Source organism: Cydia strobilella, chromosome Z (assembly GCF_947568885.1).
Source record: "Cydia strobilella chromosome Z, ilCydStro3.1, whole genome shotgun sequence".
In the NCBI taxonomy this organism is placed as follows: Eukaryota; Metazoa; Arthropoda; class Insecta; order Lepidoptera; family Tortricidae; genus Cydia; species Cydia strobilella.
The window spans coordinates 7,336,316-7,351,191 of record NC_086068.1 but is presented as its reverse complement, the minus strand read 5'-3'; the positions used below and the strand labels follow the sequence as shown (position 1 = coordinate 7,351,191).

General features: G+C 36.6%; 1 protein-coding gene across 4 annotated transcripts in view; it reads left to right on the top strand.

The window, feature by feature from the left end:
- LOC134754343 (protein NDRG3-like) overlaps positions 1–14,876 on the top strand; it is a 110,259-nt gene that overhangs the window by 34,786 nt on the left and 60,597 nt on the right. For all 4 annotated transcript variants that reach the window (XM_063690623.1, XM_063690624.1, XM_063690621.1 and 1 more), the window contains one exon: positions 8,974–9,167. In XM_063690623.1, the coding sequence (XP_063546693.1) occupies positions 8,974–9,167 (194 nt within the window). The remainder of the gene's footprint in view (positions 1–8,973; positions 9,168–14,876) is intronic.

Genomic DNA, 14,876 nt, shown 5'->3' with positions numbered 1-14,876 from the left:
CCGAACCATTTAGAAAGGAGCCGTCGGAGACGTCGCGACCCTTCGCTATAATCGAATTAAAACGTACAACTAATTAAATTAACAGCGAATAACAGAGACGCTGAATAAGCTATAAGGCAATTTATTTAAATATCTATGCGAGCTACCTTTGTCAAACAAGCCCAAATTAACAAACGAATCTTTATGACTGATTTTGTTCATGCTCCTTGTAAGATTTTAATAGTTTGTGAGCAGAATACCTGTACTCGTACATGTGGTTGCTTGGCACATATGGGCTTTAAGGCTTCTGGCCCAATAACGACAAATCACTTAATCACCTTAATTTAAAAACATTATTCAGGTAAGGCGGGGTGAGAAAGAAGAACACTTAACAACGTTGTAATTCCTGGTCTTAGTGCAAAGTGAAGTTTTTCTTACCGTACAAGAATAATTAATGTTTGGTTATTAATTTGACTTATTAAATGTATTATTAATTTAATAATTGTTTTGTTCTTCTAATTGTAAATAATTTGTGAATATGACGATGATGTACAATTACTACAAATAAAATATATTATATTCTATAGCCGCAAAGAGAGGCTAAATAATGCATTGTGATTCGTCTTCAAATGGGTCATATTGGCTTATTTTGTGTTAAGTACTCTCTTATCTATGAAGTTATCCTGGGTCAAACACAAAACTGTGTTCACCACGGCTTTCCTGTAAACATACCCAAAATTTAAGGCCTATAAAGGTTAGTTTCTTATTTAACCCTTGTTTCAATTAATAGCCAGTGTTCTATCAATTAAGACGCTCTTTTGTAGGTACCTTAAGAATAGATTGGCAGCAAATTAAGATTCTTATTTTGATTTGCATCATTTTCATTTTGACGACCGGTCTGGCCTAGTGGGTAGTGACCCTACCAGTGAAGGCGATGGTCCCGGGTTCGAATCCCGGTAAGGGCATTTATTTGTGTGATGAGCACAGATATTTGTTTCTGAGTCATGGATGTTTTCTATGTATTTAAGTATTTATATATTGTATATATCGTTGTCTGGGTACCCATAACACAAGCCTCCTTGGGCTTACCGTGGTTCTGTGTAAAAATGTCCTATATAAATATTTATTTATAATATTTATTATCCATTTACGTGTGAACAAGGGATGACTGCAACTTGACGCTTTAAATTGTAAGAGTTACGCCACCGTGTTTAAATGCAATTTAGTATGTAATGTTTGTTCTGATCGTTTCAAACGTGCCCTATTCTACTCGGCCTTTTTTTTTCATAACAGAGGAGCTACCGCGAAAATCGAAAATTTAAATTTGGTTTTTCGCTGTATGCCCTCAGGTATGCTTAATCGGAATTCAGATTGGTTCGCCCGCAGCGATAATTCTCTTTGTAAATGTATCAGTTTCCCGTCACGGTTTTGATGGTAGTTTTATACTTCATTCCACTGGAATTTTCCGCGACTGGGATATTTTTTGCTGCACCCTAGCTGGGTAAATCCTCTATAATAACCTCCCTTGAGTTTTCATAAACCAGTACCTATGCGAATAGATAGCTATCATTTTACTCTGTTGCGTGTTATTTATGTTAAATTATTCTATATGGTTTAGTAATAATACTATGTGACAGTGACAAGGCGACTTCATGAAACGTTGGAATGTAAACGGGTCACTCAAGTATTAAAGTACAATGCAGCTCTGCATATTGCAGCTTTTTCGAGTAGGTATCCGATCTTGTAAAAACCGAAACAGTACGAGCTATATTCGACTATACGAGTAATACGCCACTCATCCCTTTATAAATATTAAAAATAGTTAGACTTAGATTTTTAGTCTCTACATGTTAATAATAAAGTGGAGTTTCTTCTCAGTCTAGAGTAGGTTGTAGTAAAAGATTGTTTTTTCGTATCATTCTTAATGAACATCTTTTAGTTTTAATACGATATAGCTTACCGCCAAGAAAATGGTAACTCTTATAAGCGTTAAAGATAAATCCTGCGTTAAGCATAAATATACACCATGTTTTGATACCTTACCGCCTTTATTACATCATTTTATAGGTACGATAACTCCGAATATCACCTCAATAAAGTACCATGTTAAAGCGTAATAATAAATATTTCGTGAGATTCATTGCAGGCGCTTATCCAGATCGTTTCTCATGAAAAATACAGTTTTACAGGGTAGTAGGACGTCATCGCCAGCCTATATTACTTACCACTGCTGATCCGTCGGTTGTTCACTTTAGCACCTATTTCAGAAATTTATACAAAGTAAACTAGTATGGTCAAGTCACCACTACTGGTCGCCACAGGGAATACGGCCCCTGCCGTCTTATAAATAAAATAACGATGTCATGCACTACTTTCTTTATTTACATTGGCCTATACGATACGTTATAGCTGTATGCTTTTCAGTAGCTTCAATATAGTTGAGTGGCAGCCGTTCTGAAGAATTTACTGTTTCTATAGCTAGGTTTTGTGCTATCATTTCCACTTTCTCGTTTTTTCGAATTCGTTTTAAGTGTACACATGCGTGAAACGCTACGTAGATGGGTTTCAAACCGGAATTAAAATTCGCATTCCAATTAACGTGCGGGGTTTAGCGGCGAACGGTAAAGGCCCTGGTCAGATTGGCAGACTTTGGTGTTGGAGACCAATCAAGACGTACCGCTCCCAGCAGAATGAGGCTGCAGCGTACTGTAATCGCAATTTCTACGAGTTCTATTACTTAGCGCGCTTTGAACCTTCTCAGTGAAGTATATTATGTAACTTCTACTTTAGATATTGATATATAGTTATTACATGAGGGTTGTTAATAATAATATAGGAACAGTTTACTTGTATAGTGTCAGAATTAGGTATGTCCTTAAAACTGCAAATACGTATTTTATACTTTTAGTACATTAGAAAATACGTTTTCGAACTGCAACAATTTTGCAAATCCTTCGGTTTCCACTATGGTTTCAGTGAGCTCTTTCGCTCAAACAATTTATTAAGGATTTCTGTAATTAAGCTTGTATTAATAATACATCGAAACAGACACAATAGTTGCATGTTTGAAGAAAAAGCTCATTGAATTTAGCTAGTTTTGTTGCCTTTAAACTTTCCATCCTATAGTGTCTAATCAGAAGAGAAAAAAAAGCTGATACTTATTACGTATTTTCTCATTTGTATTGCAGATTCGTAAACCAGAACAAAACAAAATTCTGCTAAGACAACTTTCCGAATCTGATCTGTATTATATGTACCTACTGCTTTGATTAACACTATAACTAACCCCGGGTCCATGTTTCCTTACAAATGGTATCCCTTTTAAATTTTCCTTTAAAGAAATAACACTCGCCCGAAACCGCTTCAGAGGAACGAATTGGCTCGTTTTACTTTAGAAAATGGCTTTTTAGCAGATGTTGGAATCCTGCCATTCACCTTAAGATTGCGGTTGAATTAACGAAACCGATTACGTTTTGAACTCGATGCACCGAGCCAGACATACACAGGAAGATTTTTAAACTGCTTTAAATGTCAACCCGCGACATGGCTAATTAAGTGCTACTTTCGTAAAGTTATTCAATAGTTTTGCTATTTAATACGCATAAATAAGATCTTTTAATGTTCAAGCATAAAACGTACGCCCAAGTACGAGCGAAATGCACGCGCCAATGATAACTTAAACACATCAGTTATAGATATCAAAATGGATGTTCGAATTGGCATAAGTATTATTGGTCTATTTGTTTTTCCAAAAATACTAATGTCAATAAATTGTAAATATTATTCTTTAGTAACCGTTATTTTATGAAATATGACCTGAGTAAATCCAGTATTTCTTAAGTCCGGGCTTGTAAGGACGCTTTGTACCTTTGTTCCACTTCCCCGCTGAGCTTCTAAACCGCTTATCGGCGTGCTTGCGATTGCGAATGCTCAGACCAGTGCCTTTGAGCTAGCTGCTAGTAACTGACCATGATCTGTATAGTTCGCTCGTGGGCTAACGAGTAAATTCTATCCGCCGCTGAATAGTCGGCTGTGGAAATGGCTGCGCAGTCGAAATAGACAAAATAAATGTAGGTAGAGTTAAACCAAGATATATCTGCAACGATTTTGACAGCACACGCAGTGCAAGTGTTATGTATACGTCATAATTTCATTGAATCTTGACGTTTAAAATAATACTTGCACTACGTGTGCTATCAAAATCGTTGCAGACTTATCTTGGTCTAACTCTAATTTGTGTACCGTGGAGCGAAGAAAAGTGAGAAAAGTTGTATTGCAATGTTGATTTTGTCAGTGTATTACACTAATTATAGGATAAATATTGAGATTAGACTACGTGGGATTAATCCCCGCCTCGGTCATGTGGGATTTCGCCATGATCTTCACGAGGAAAAACTGGAAAAACTGTTTTGGTTCTTTTTAAATATTTTTTTTGCTGGATCTAAAAAAAAAAATCTTCGAGCTAGGTATTGAAATAACTATAGGAGAACAACATGTTTTTTATTTCTTATTAACATCATATTATAAAATCGTATCGACATATCATAATAATTATTGACCCCATTAGGAAATTTACTAACCCGGATCTATCTAGAACTAATAAATGCGACTTAAATATTCAATCTTGCTTCTGTCTTGAGAGCGCTGGGAGTAATTGAATTGTAACTGATTCATTTTATCTGAAACGATAATATTTTAGTGCACAATCTTTTTATTAGTTTATGTAGAAGTTGCATTTGTGTTAATTTATTTTGTTTTTAAAGTTTGTTGACTAAAATAATTCATAAATGTATGTTTTTTCAAATCCTTTTTTTATTTTATTGAATAAGCCTGGGTGTCCGCCACTGGGGGACTTCCCCATACTCCAATGCACTTCGAAACCAGACCTCATATTCAATGGCAAACTTAAAGCGAAGCAAGGGCCTTGTAAGTACCAGCATATTAATTACTCCAGGACCTCTGTGTCCGATTGTGAAGAGCGGAAGTCGGATCCTTTACGTGACGTGATATCGCTTTTAACCCACCGGTTCTTTACTTCCTTGAGCCCTTCCGCTGAACTAGAGCCGAGTTTCATCGATATCTTATTATCTTTCCAGAATTTCAGTTACACCTTTTAGCCTCTTGACATTACATTCGATAGCGTGACGTGACGTACGCGTATGCGTTAAGTCTTGTCTAAGTTGTATGGGATTTTGAACAGCGCGCCAAGTGGGACGTTTTGGAAACACAAAATCCCTTACAAAATGAAAATTAACGCAAACGCCGTACGTCACGACACGCTATCGAATGAAATTTACACTAGGGGTACAGAGTGAAAAAAAATACTTTAATATGAAGTGTCTCGTAATATTTTCAAAATCCTCACTCTTGACTAAATGGATCCGATGGTCAAATTTTTATTGCCTGTTTCCAGTGACACATATATTTAAGTAAAACATACCTACTTTAAGACCATAATAACGAAGGCTATAAGTTACCTATATTAAAGTAAGTAAAAGCATACATATTAGTACAGTCTTCTAATTTTAGTGGAGGAGTAAGCGCAGAAGCAAAGACATATGCAACTCCGTATGAGATTAATAGTCTAAGGAAAAAACGTGCCTCAAAAAATCAAGAAAAGGTCATTCTCGAATAGATGGCGCCACACCTTTGGCCTATACTCGGCTAGATGGCGTTGACGACACCGTTTGATATTAAAAAAATTTAACTCATCATTGAAAGAACATGGGTCAAAGTCATATGGCGTTCTAAAAACATGAAAAAATCGTATATATACATTATTTGATATTTTTATACATTTTAATTTTTAGTTGTCGATAGATGGCAGAAAATTTACTGTGACTACAAAATGTACCTACTATGACAATAACCCTCTATACTATATATTCTCTTTGGCAGAAGTGTATGGAGAGCAGTATGCACTTTTGTCTTAGTCTATTACGTCATGAGGTATGCGAGTATGCATACTCACTGTGCTTTCTTTCCCTACCTACTAGTTGGTAACAGTACAAATATGCGTTTATTAATTTAAAATATGAAGCAGTATTGTTTGTGTTGTTCATTCCTTTCTCCGTAACAAAGGGAAATTACAAATGCATGAGTAGTTTAGTTTGAAACATGAAAATGTGAAACATTTTTGCCCCAGCTATAGTAAAAAGACATCGTCCTCTGCCTTTGTTCCTCGACGGACATTTTACGGACGCCCTTTGTTGCTTCCCTGCTAAAGATACCTACTTTGGAAAATTGAGTTGCAGCCTTAATTCATCAACCTATTGTCTCTTTTTTTAAGCTGTTTTTGTTTGTTTATTATTTCACTTAACTCTGTAGAGTTTTCAAAGTGCTTTAGATTGAAAGCGATTGAACGATGACCCTTCGCTTTATAACCCTCGGTTTAATACAGCAATGTACAAAACTAAACAGAAAGGACCGGATTACTTTACGTCCAACAACACAAGTTTTATATATTGCTCGAAATACGAATGGTCGAATGGTCGGCAATGCTGTAGAGTTTACAAATCGGTCACTATAGGTCAAAACGGTTGTTGACACATGTTGAATTTTATAACTAAATCTAGTTAAATATATAGAAAACGAGCAATTTAACACAATCAATTGGAAACTTAATAAATATATTGGAATAGGAAAAAAATACAAGACCTCAGTTTTAAAATTTGTTCTTTTTAGGGTTCCGTACCCGAAGGGTAAGAACGGGACCCTATTACTAAGACTCCGCTGTCCGTCTGTCCGTCCGTCTGTCACCAGGCTGTATCTCATGAACCGTGATAGCTAGACAGTTGAAATTTTCACAGATGGTGTATTTCTGTTGCCGCTATAACAACAAATACTAAAAACAGAATAAAATGAATATTTAAGGGGGGCTCCCATACAACAAACGTGATTTTTTTGCGTAATGGTACGGAACCCTTCGTGCGCGAGTCCGACTCGCACTTGGCCGGTTTTTTTTTATATCCAAAAAAAGAAAAACTAATTGTATTGTAACTATATACATATAATAAAAATTGTCTTGACAAAATTGCAATTTCCTTTTTTTCCATTCATGCTTCGGCTTCTATTAGGTGTACATGCTGACATTGCTGATCTCACGATGTATTGCTATTTTGTTAGGAGCATTAAAGTGCGATTGTCAGACTTTGACATATTTTGTTACTTTTGTATTGCTTTAAGGCAATAGGTCCCATATAGACATTTGATCCTCAAAACAAACCAATCGACTCACACCTTAATAAAAAATTGTCAGTTACCCTAATGCATGTAGTTCCGCAATAAAACTCGCAAAGTCCCCGCGGGTCTATTGCAACGTGTATCTGATACAAAGTGTGAAATAAAATAACTTTGCAGGTGCATTAGCATATAGAGCGAATCGTTCACAGCCCTGCACCCTGAAGTGCCACAGACGCATGAACTAGACGTCAGTCGTTAAATGATCGTTGAAGTTTGACAGCACTTAGAACCCTTAGCACCTACAGTAATATTATTATTCCGTCAACTTCAACACTTTACGACTTTGCGTGTCTATTATTATTCTTATCGTTGGTGGCAACGAAAGATTTACGCTTTCGTACCTATTAAGCTATATTAAAACAATTTTTCCCTCTCTACGTCTAGTCTACCTTTTTACATATAATAAAACAGTTCCAAACACGTTAAAACTATTGTAAGGAGATAACCTCCATCTATATACACGGTGGCAAAAAAATAAGTGCATTCCCGTTGCCAGGGAGGTTTTGGGATTATACTGAGCCACTTTTACCATGGGACCAACCCCAAATCGCTAAACAAAATTTGGCTGTTTCATACATTTTGGCGGGTCCATTTTCTATGGGAGGGTAAATTTTTTTTTCGCAATTTCGTTGTTGGTCCCATAGTAAAAGTTGCTCAGTATAATCCCAAAACCTCCCTAGCAACGGGAATGCACTTACTTTTTAGACACCCTGTATATAAATGCGTGTGTCTTGACCGACTGACTGATTCATCAACGCAGAGCCGAAACTAAAAACGATAGAAAGTTGAAATTTGCACACCATGTTGCATTTATAGTGTACGAGAAACCCCTAAGGGAGATAAAAAGGGGATGATAGTTTGTATGTGGTTCTAGTATGCCATAATATTATATCGGCCAAGTTAGCGATTCCAAAACTTCAATAAACAAATTAATAAGTATCATATCATAGTCAGACATGGTTTGAATGCTGCTCGAGCTAGAAGTCCGGCCTCACGCAAACCGGTGAGCAATCTCAAAGCATTGCCAGGTTTCAAGGAACTATATAGGGTGGTTCGCAGTGGACTTGTTGACTTGAGCACAGTAACCGGGAAAACTACTAATTAGAATCCACGGGTGAATAACCCGTAGCTCGTGTGTGTTACTATACCTACATGTACATACATAGATTACACTAGGTAGCGCGGCTCGTGTCGTGGGACTAACTATCTTTAATGATAAAATATTTTGTCCCAGATAGATTGACATAATGTAATGTAATGTAATGTAACGTTTATTTCAGGCAAATAGTCCATATTATAAAATTACAAACATAATTAAAATAAATAAATAATAATTAATCACGAATTAAAACAACACACACCAAGTCGAATAAATTAAATTAACACAAACCATAATAAAACAAAGTTATTCAAAAATTCAAAATTTACATTTAAATATTACAAATTTAAAATTATTTAATAGTTATGTCAAGATTATAATATTTATAATAGAAGCATGTCCTGATAAAGATAATTCTGAAATATTGAAAATTAAATTCGGGAGTTCCGGGGCCTGACATATAGAGATACTTATACGCTACGGCGACCGCTTACCATCAGGCGGGCCGTATGCTTGTTTGCCACCGACGTAGTATTTTTTTTTTGGTAAAGCTCAAATTCGCAAATAGCCCTACTCGAAAGTAATTAAGTAATAAAATCTACTGGGTGATATGATAACGTTAAGAATGCCACTAACGACCCCTATCTCCGCAGGGTGGCGCCGATGGACAGCATGGACGACATCGAATTGAAGAACATCCAGCTCCAGTTCCCATCCGCTCGCTGCTTCGGGGAAGCGGGCTGCACCGAAGTCCGCGTCCGCACCGACCGCGGGGACATCCTCGTGGCCGTGCAGGGCGACCGCAACAAGCCCGCCATCTTCACCTACCACGACCTTGGCCTAAACTGTGAGTACTTTAAAACATTTCAAATTGGAACGAATCGAACTAAAGAACACCAAGGTTTCCCGAGCGCCGGCTGCTTCGGCGCGGCGGGCTAGGGTAAACTCGCATTATTTGGTGACACGCCTAATTCGGTGATACAAGTTTTGAAGCAGGAAAGCTAGTGAATTAGGGCCTTTTAAATAGGCCTCACGGCTTCGGCGGCTTTGCCGTGAGGCCCATTTAAAATGCCCTAATTCACTAGCTTTCCTCAGTGTCCTGCTTCAAAACTAGTATCACCGAATTAGGCGTGTCACCAAATAATGCGAGTTTACCTATACTGAAACGCATGGTTAATAATAAATCGAATCGAATGGTCGAATCATCGGATGGTTAATAAATAAATCGAAAATATTCAAACGAAGTAGTAGTACTTGTCGTTATAATACAACAAATTGCGTAACAATATTTCGTATAGTATATATATATGTCCACAGAGGAAAATGGGGACTACGTTTGTATGAAGAAACAGTCGCCCACTGTCGTCTTAATAACATATTTACAAAACGGTTTAAATCATACCTTTAGTACTAGTCGCAAAAACAAAATGTCACAAACCAATTAAAACTTCAAGCTAGTACTTTAATAGGTTCTTTATTATTTATTTAATTATTAAATTGCAATGTTTGTACGCCTTTATATTAAAAATAGCAAGTTTTAAGCAAAACATAATTATACCTTAATTAAGTGCGAAGGTACCCTACTTTCATGTGTTCGGTTATTGTTATTCCCAGTACTAAAGAAATAGCGACACTCATTTTTTATATTTTAACGAAAATAAAGACACCTACAATAGGTACACTAACTACGTCACCAGCAATAATTGACGTGCAAAGTGTATGATGCAGAACAGAACGAGTGAAGCTCCAAATAACTCGAACGACCCTGCAAATTAAGGTCAGGTATTTATATAGGTACCGCATACAAACTACACTGTATTTGCACAAACTTTCGTTTTTCTGGGGAAGAGTCTCTGTGGTCTCTAGGGTCACACGTAAGTTAAGTTTCAACGCAGTACGTAGGTATTAAAGTTACCTATCATTTTAAATCCGAAATGCGTTTCCGTCATAAGTAATCATTAATCATAATCATAGCATTAATAGCTTATTAGACGGACTCTTGCTGTATAGGAAATACTTTTTAACAGAAATCATTCCACCGAGAAGGTCAACACACAACTTTATTTATTGTTAAGATTCTAATACTCTAAAATCTTACACGTTAATAAGCTGAATTGCTGCCGACTGTACATACCTATATGTGGTGGTAATTTATGTCTCGTCAAACAAAGAGAATTTCAGTGTAGGTATTTTAAATTACACGTGTTCATTAAATATGTATGATGAAATGATGATTTGAATAGGGAAAGAGTCATTTACAGAGGAGAGCGCAGAATGAATAAAAAAACGGCCAAGTGCGAGTCGGACTCGCGCACCGAGGGTTACGTACTTTTTAGTATTTGTTGTTATAGCGGCAACAGAAATACATAATCTGTGAAAATTTCAACTGTCTAGCTATCACGATTCATGAGATACAGCCTGGTGACAGACAGACAGACGGACAGCGGAGTCTTAGTAATATGGTCCCGTTTTTACCCTTTGGGTACGGAACCCTTAAAAGAATGATTTTTTTCAGAATTACCTAAAACCACGACGAATAACCGATGACGTATTTCTCAGTTACATGTTGAACCGTTTTTAAAGAATTATCCAAAGTTTTCACGCGATTTCCTCGAGCACTTAATAGGCGCTGCCTGCCGTGACAGGTGATTTAGATTTTTTTCGATTTTTTGATAACATATAATTGATAACTTAATGATAAGAGTTTTGAGCCAAAAACAAGTTCCATATATTTAAAAAGTTGGAAAATGGGTACTACGTTTAATGGCGAAGCGGTCACGTGAAGTCGTCATCTTTCCTTTTAATCTGCGAGATGAAAATGTGACAGGATTTTTTTCGGGATCTCGGCGAACCTCATATTTCCCCGAGATCCCGAAAAAAATATGGCTCATGGAAAACGCATCATCTAATTCATCAGATTTCACTTGGCCCTGAACATAATATAATACAAAATATACCCACAAAGATATTTTTTCTGGTTAAGTTAAAGGACTACAGGAGTGATAATTTTTATTATTTTTAATTTTGTACAAGTCCTTGTAGGTAAGTACAATAAGTTCTTGATTATTATGACATTTTGTCTTCTCAAAGAATGTATCTTTTTCCTGTCTTCGACGTATCCATAGATAACAATCGATGTTGTATATCGATGTAACCTTTCTTTGGTCCCTCTGAAACATCCACAGTACCTGAAAACGCGGTCGAACAGATGTTTACGTAACTCAACCGTGACGTCATCGCTGAAAAGACTTGCGAATTTAACTTTTGGCATTTAACAATACTGTACTACTGGAGCGATGTAACTTTTATTATTCGACGCTGCAGTGAACGTAATAATAGTGAAGTAACCTTTCGTACTATATCTCAATTCCTGAACAATGTTTGCGAAACATAACGTGACGTCATCTCTGAGTTCAAACATTAATGTCAGGAATATTAAAAAACAAATAAGGAGACAGATTAGACTTGGAATTTACTTGCTTCCAAAAATACGGTACTGTCAAATGGGGTGAATAGGGACAAGAACCGGAAATTACATTTACCTGATAATTTAAATGAAGGCGGTTAAAGAAAATATCAATTACAAATTGTATCTTGCGATTGAAAATAACAGTAGATTATATTCTTTTGGTAATAGAAAGACTGGAAAAGAACGAAAGTCGTGATATTCTGTCAAACTAACAGTTTAAAATTGAGTCTGTCATTAAAATGTATCTTAAAGTTCAAAATTGTCCTTATTCACCCCGTTTGACGGTATTCACGCTAATGTATTTTGGTCGGATTTCATATTATTTATTACGTGTAAATAAGTGGTAAATTGAAAGTTCAAACTCGCTTCCGGTTTCCGGTTTAGACAAAATGCGGCTCGATGCTAATAGATGTGATTCCACCCTAAGGGGCCCACTGATTATCAGTCCGCCGGACGATATCAGCCTGTCAGTTAGAACAAAAATTTGACAGTTCCGAACAACTGACAGGACGATATCGTCCGGCGGACTGGTAATCAGTGGGCCCCTTAAGTCATGTGTGTATGATTTATTTTTTATTTTTTCTGCATGCGATTAGAATAACAACTATTGAGGTGTTTCATACTTAACTTTCCCTCTTTTCGCACAAACTTACGGTGTGGTAAAGTGCTTAATTAATAAAAGCACTCTTATTGAATATGATAGGACAGGGGTAAAATGTGTAATGGTGGTAAGGGACCTGTATTTGTTAATCCTTGTATAGCTTATAAAGGACCCTTAACGCGTTAACTACGTCTCTGGAATAGACGTGCGCGCCGCCGCGCCGCGGCCATAAGGAGTCAGCGCGCCGCCGCCGCCGCCGGTAGTTTAAAATTCGCGCCGAGACAGCGACGCGAAGTATTTTTGGTTGCTGGATTGCTTTTTATAGCCAAAAGGTCCTGGCTTAGTATAAGTTACTCTATGATTTAGGGTGAACAAATTAATTTTTGTGCACGTGCACGACAACTATAAAAATTGCAAACAAAATATTTCTGTCAAGAAAAGTGATTGAGTCATCTTTTCAGTTTACTTAATAAAGTTCTTTTGTTTAAGCGTGGTTTTTCATTATACGTCTTAACTCTTAATATTGCAAAGTTGAATAATCTCACGCCGCCGCCGCATTTTTTTCGACCGGCACGCACGTCTACTCTAGAATAAAACTATGAAAACGGATTATATCGCGTATATTGAATTTATAATACATCCCGAAGTTTCGAACCCTTTACAGCGGCGTATAGCTTTATCGCGTATACTTATGAACCGATTTTGCATGTATAACCAGCCTTAAAGTTTATAGTTTATTATGGTTCATTATTTTTGTATGTGGGTATTTTTGCACATTGTAGCTTTTCCCCAGTTACCCGTTGACCACGAACGCAGTAAAGGGTTCGAAACGTCGGGATGTATTATAAATTCAATATACGCGATATAATCCGTTTTCATAATTTTATCTCATTAACTAACGCGGTAACCGAAGACAATATTACGTCTCTGGGGTTCTTTACAAGCCTCTACACAGCCACAGTGTCTGATTACTATTTAGTTGGCGGTATACTTGTTTGAGTTCCTCGTAAATAATGCTCATTCGAGTGCTTTCTTAAACTTTGTGTGCTCATTCAAGAAATAAACTAAGACATACGCCGACGCAGACCATCCGTGGACCCTTTTACTACACTTTAAGAAAGTCACACGGCTAATATGGAGTGAATTATTAAGTCTGTGTGTAGTAGCAATAAGTCCACTAAAAGGATCCGTCGTCCTGCTCGTGGAATATTTTCACGCTAAGGTGTACCTATTATGACCAAGATGACTTATTTATTAACACTTTTATCATTAGTTTTCTGTAGCCAAAGTGGCAAAACGTGACCCTTATGGTTACATTACGTTTTATGCTCTTCTCTCTGTCGCATCAATTTAACTCAGAAACCCTAAATGTAGATATCTTACATTTTTTAAGAATTAACTGCTTTTTGGATTACATAGTTTACTTACATTTTATTTGTCGCAATAAATGTATCGCCCTTCTACTTCTATAGCTTCCAAACCGTGAGTCCACAATGTATGTTAATTATAATTGTTACACGATATTTTATTATTGTGTTTTGTGCAATAAAGTTTAAATTAATTAATTAACACAGTAGATATCTACCTAAAAAGTCGTTATGACAGCTAACTTTTCCATCATTGTCTGACTATTTATGATAGGTATATACCTACTAATACACCTATTGTTAGCGCGCTGTCTGGGAACCACACTATTCTTAGACCGAACTATACGAGGTAGAAATATATTTTTTAGTTTGTATTACTTGTCCTCCGCGGTGAAGCGAGCCCGTATAAAGCGAGAACTAGTGTTTACCGGAGAATATATTGCAGTTGCTGTAAATACAGTGTGCAATTGAGTAGGTCAGCAACAAAATACAATACGTAACCCTACTGTATCTTACATTCAAAAACAAGTATGGGTATATACTTCAGTGGCAGGTTGTCATATAAACCCAAAACATTTAAAAATCGTCTCCAATTGGCAAGCCCATGGGACTAGTGTTCTATGGTCCACCATAACGTCTATATAGCGTAATAAGCCATGTATTCTATTTGTCTATTTGATTACAATCCTTTTCAAAGACTTAGTCATCAGTGCCTTTGTTATTAAATTTATTAACTAGAACAATAATTTTGAGGTGTATATATGTGTATTTACATACATACGCCTCAACATTATTGTTCTAAATGTATGTTATTGTCGTTTAAATGCGTAAATATATAATTTAAAATCGATATGGACAACCGACAATGTCATACGCATGGAGACTATATAAAGGAGCCAAATCTCTATGTATGAAAAGGGTCCATCAAAAAACAGTAATTAGGCGGCGCCACCATACACCGAAATACTACCAAAAACAACCTACGTAATTTGGTCGGGTTATTTGTTGGTTCATGTTATACTCATGTCCCAGAGCCTAACTAGCGCCACCGGAGAGATTAGGAACTAATATTTAAAGCTGAAAGCGGTCACTTTTGCAACAATTCTGCTATAAGAGATT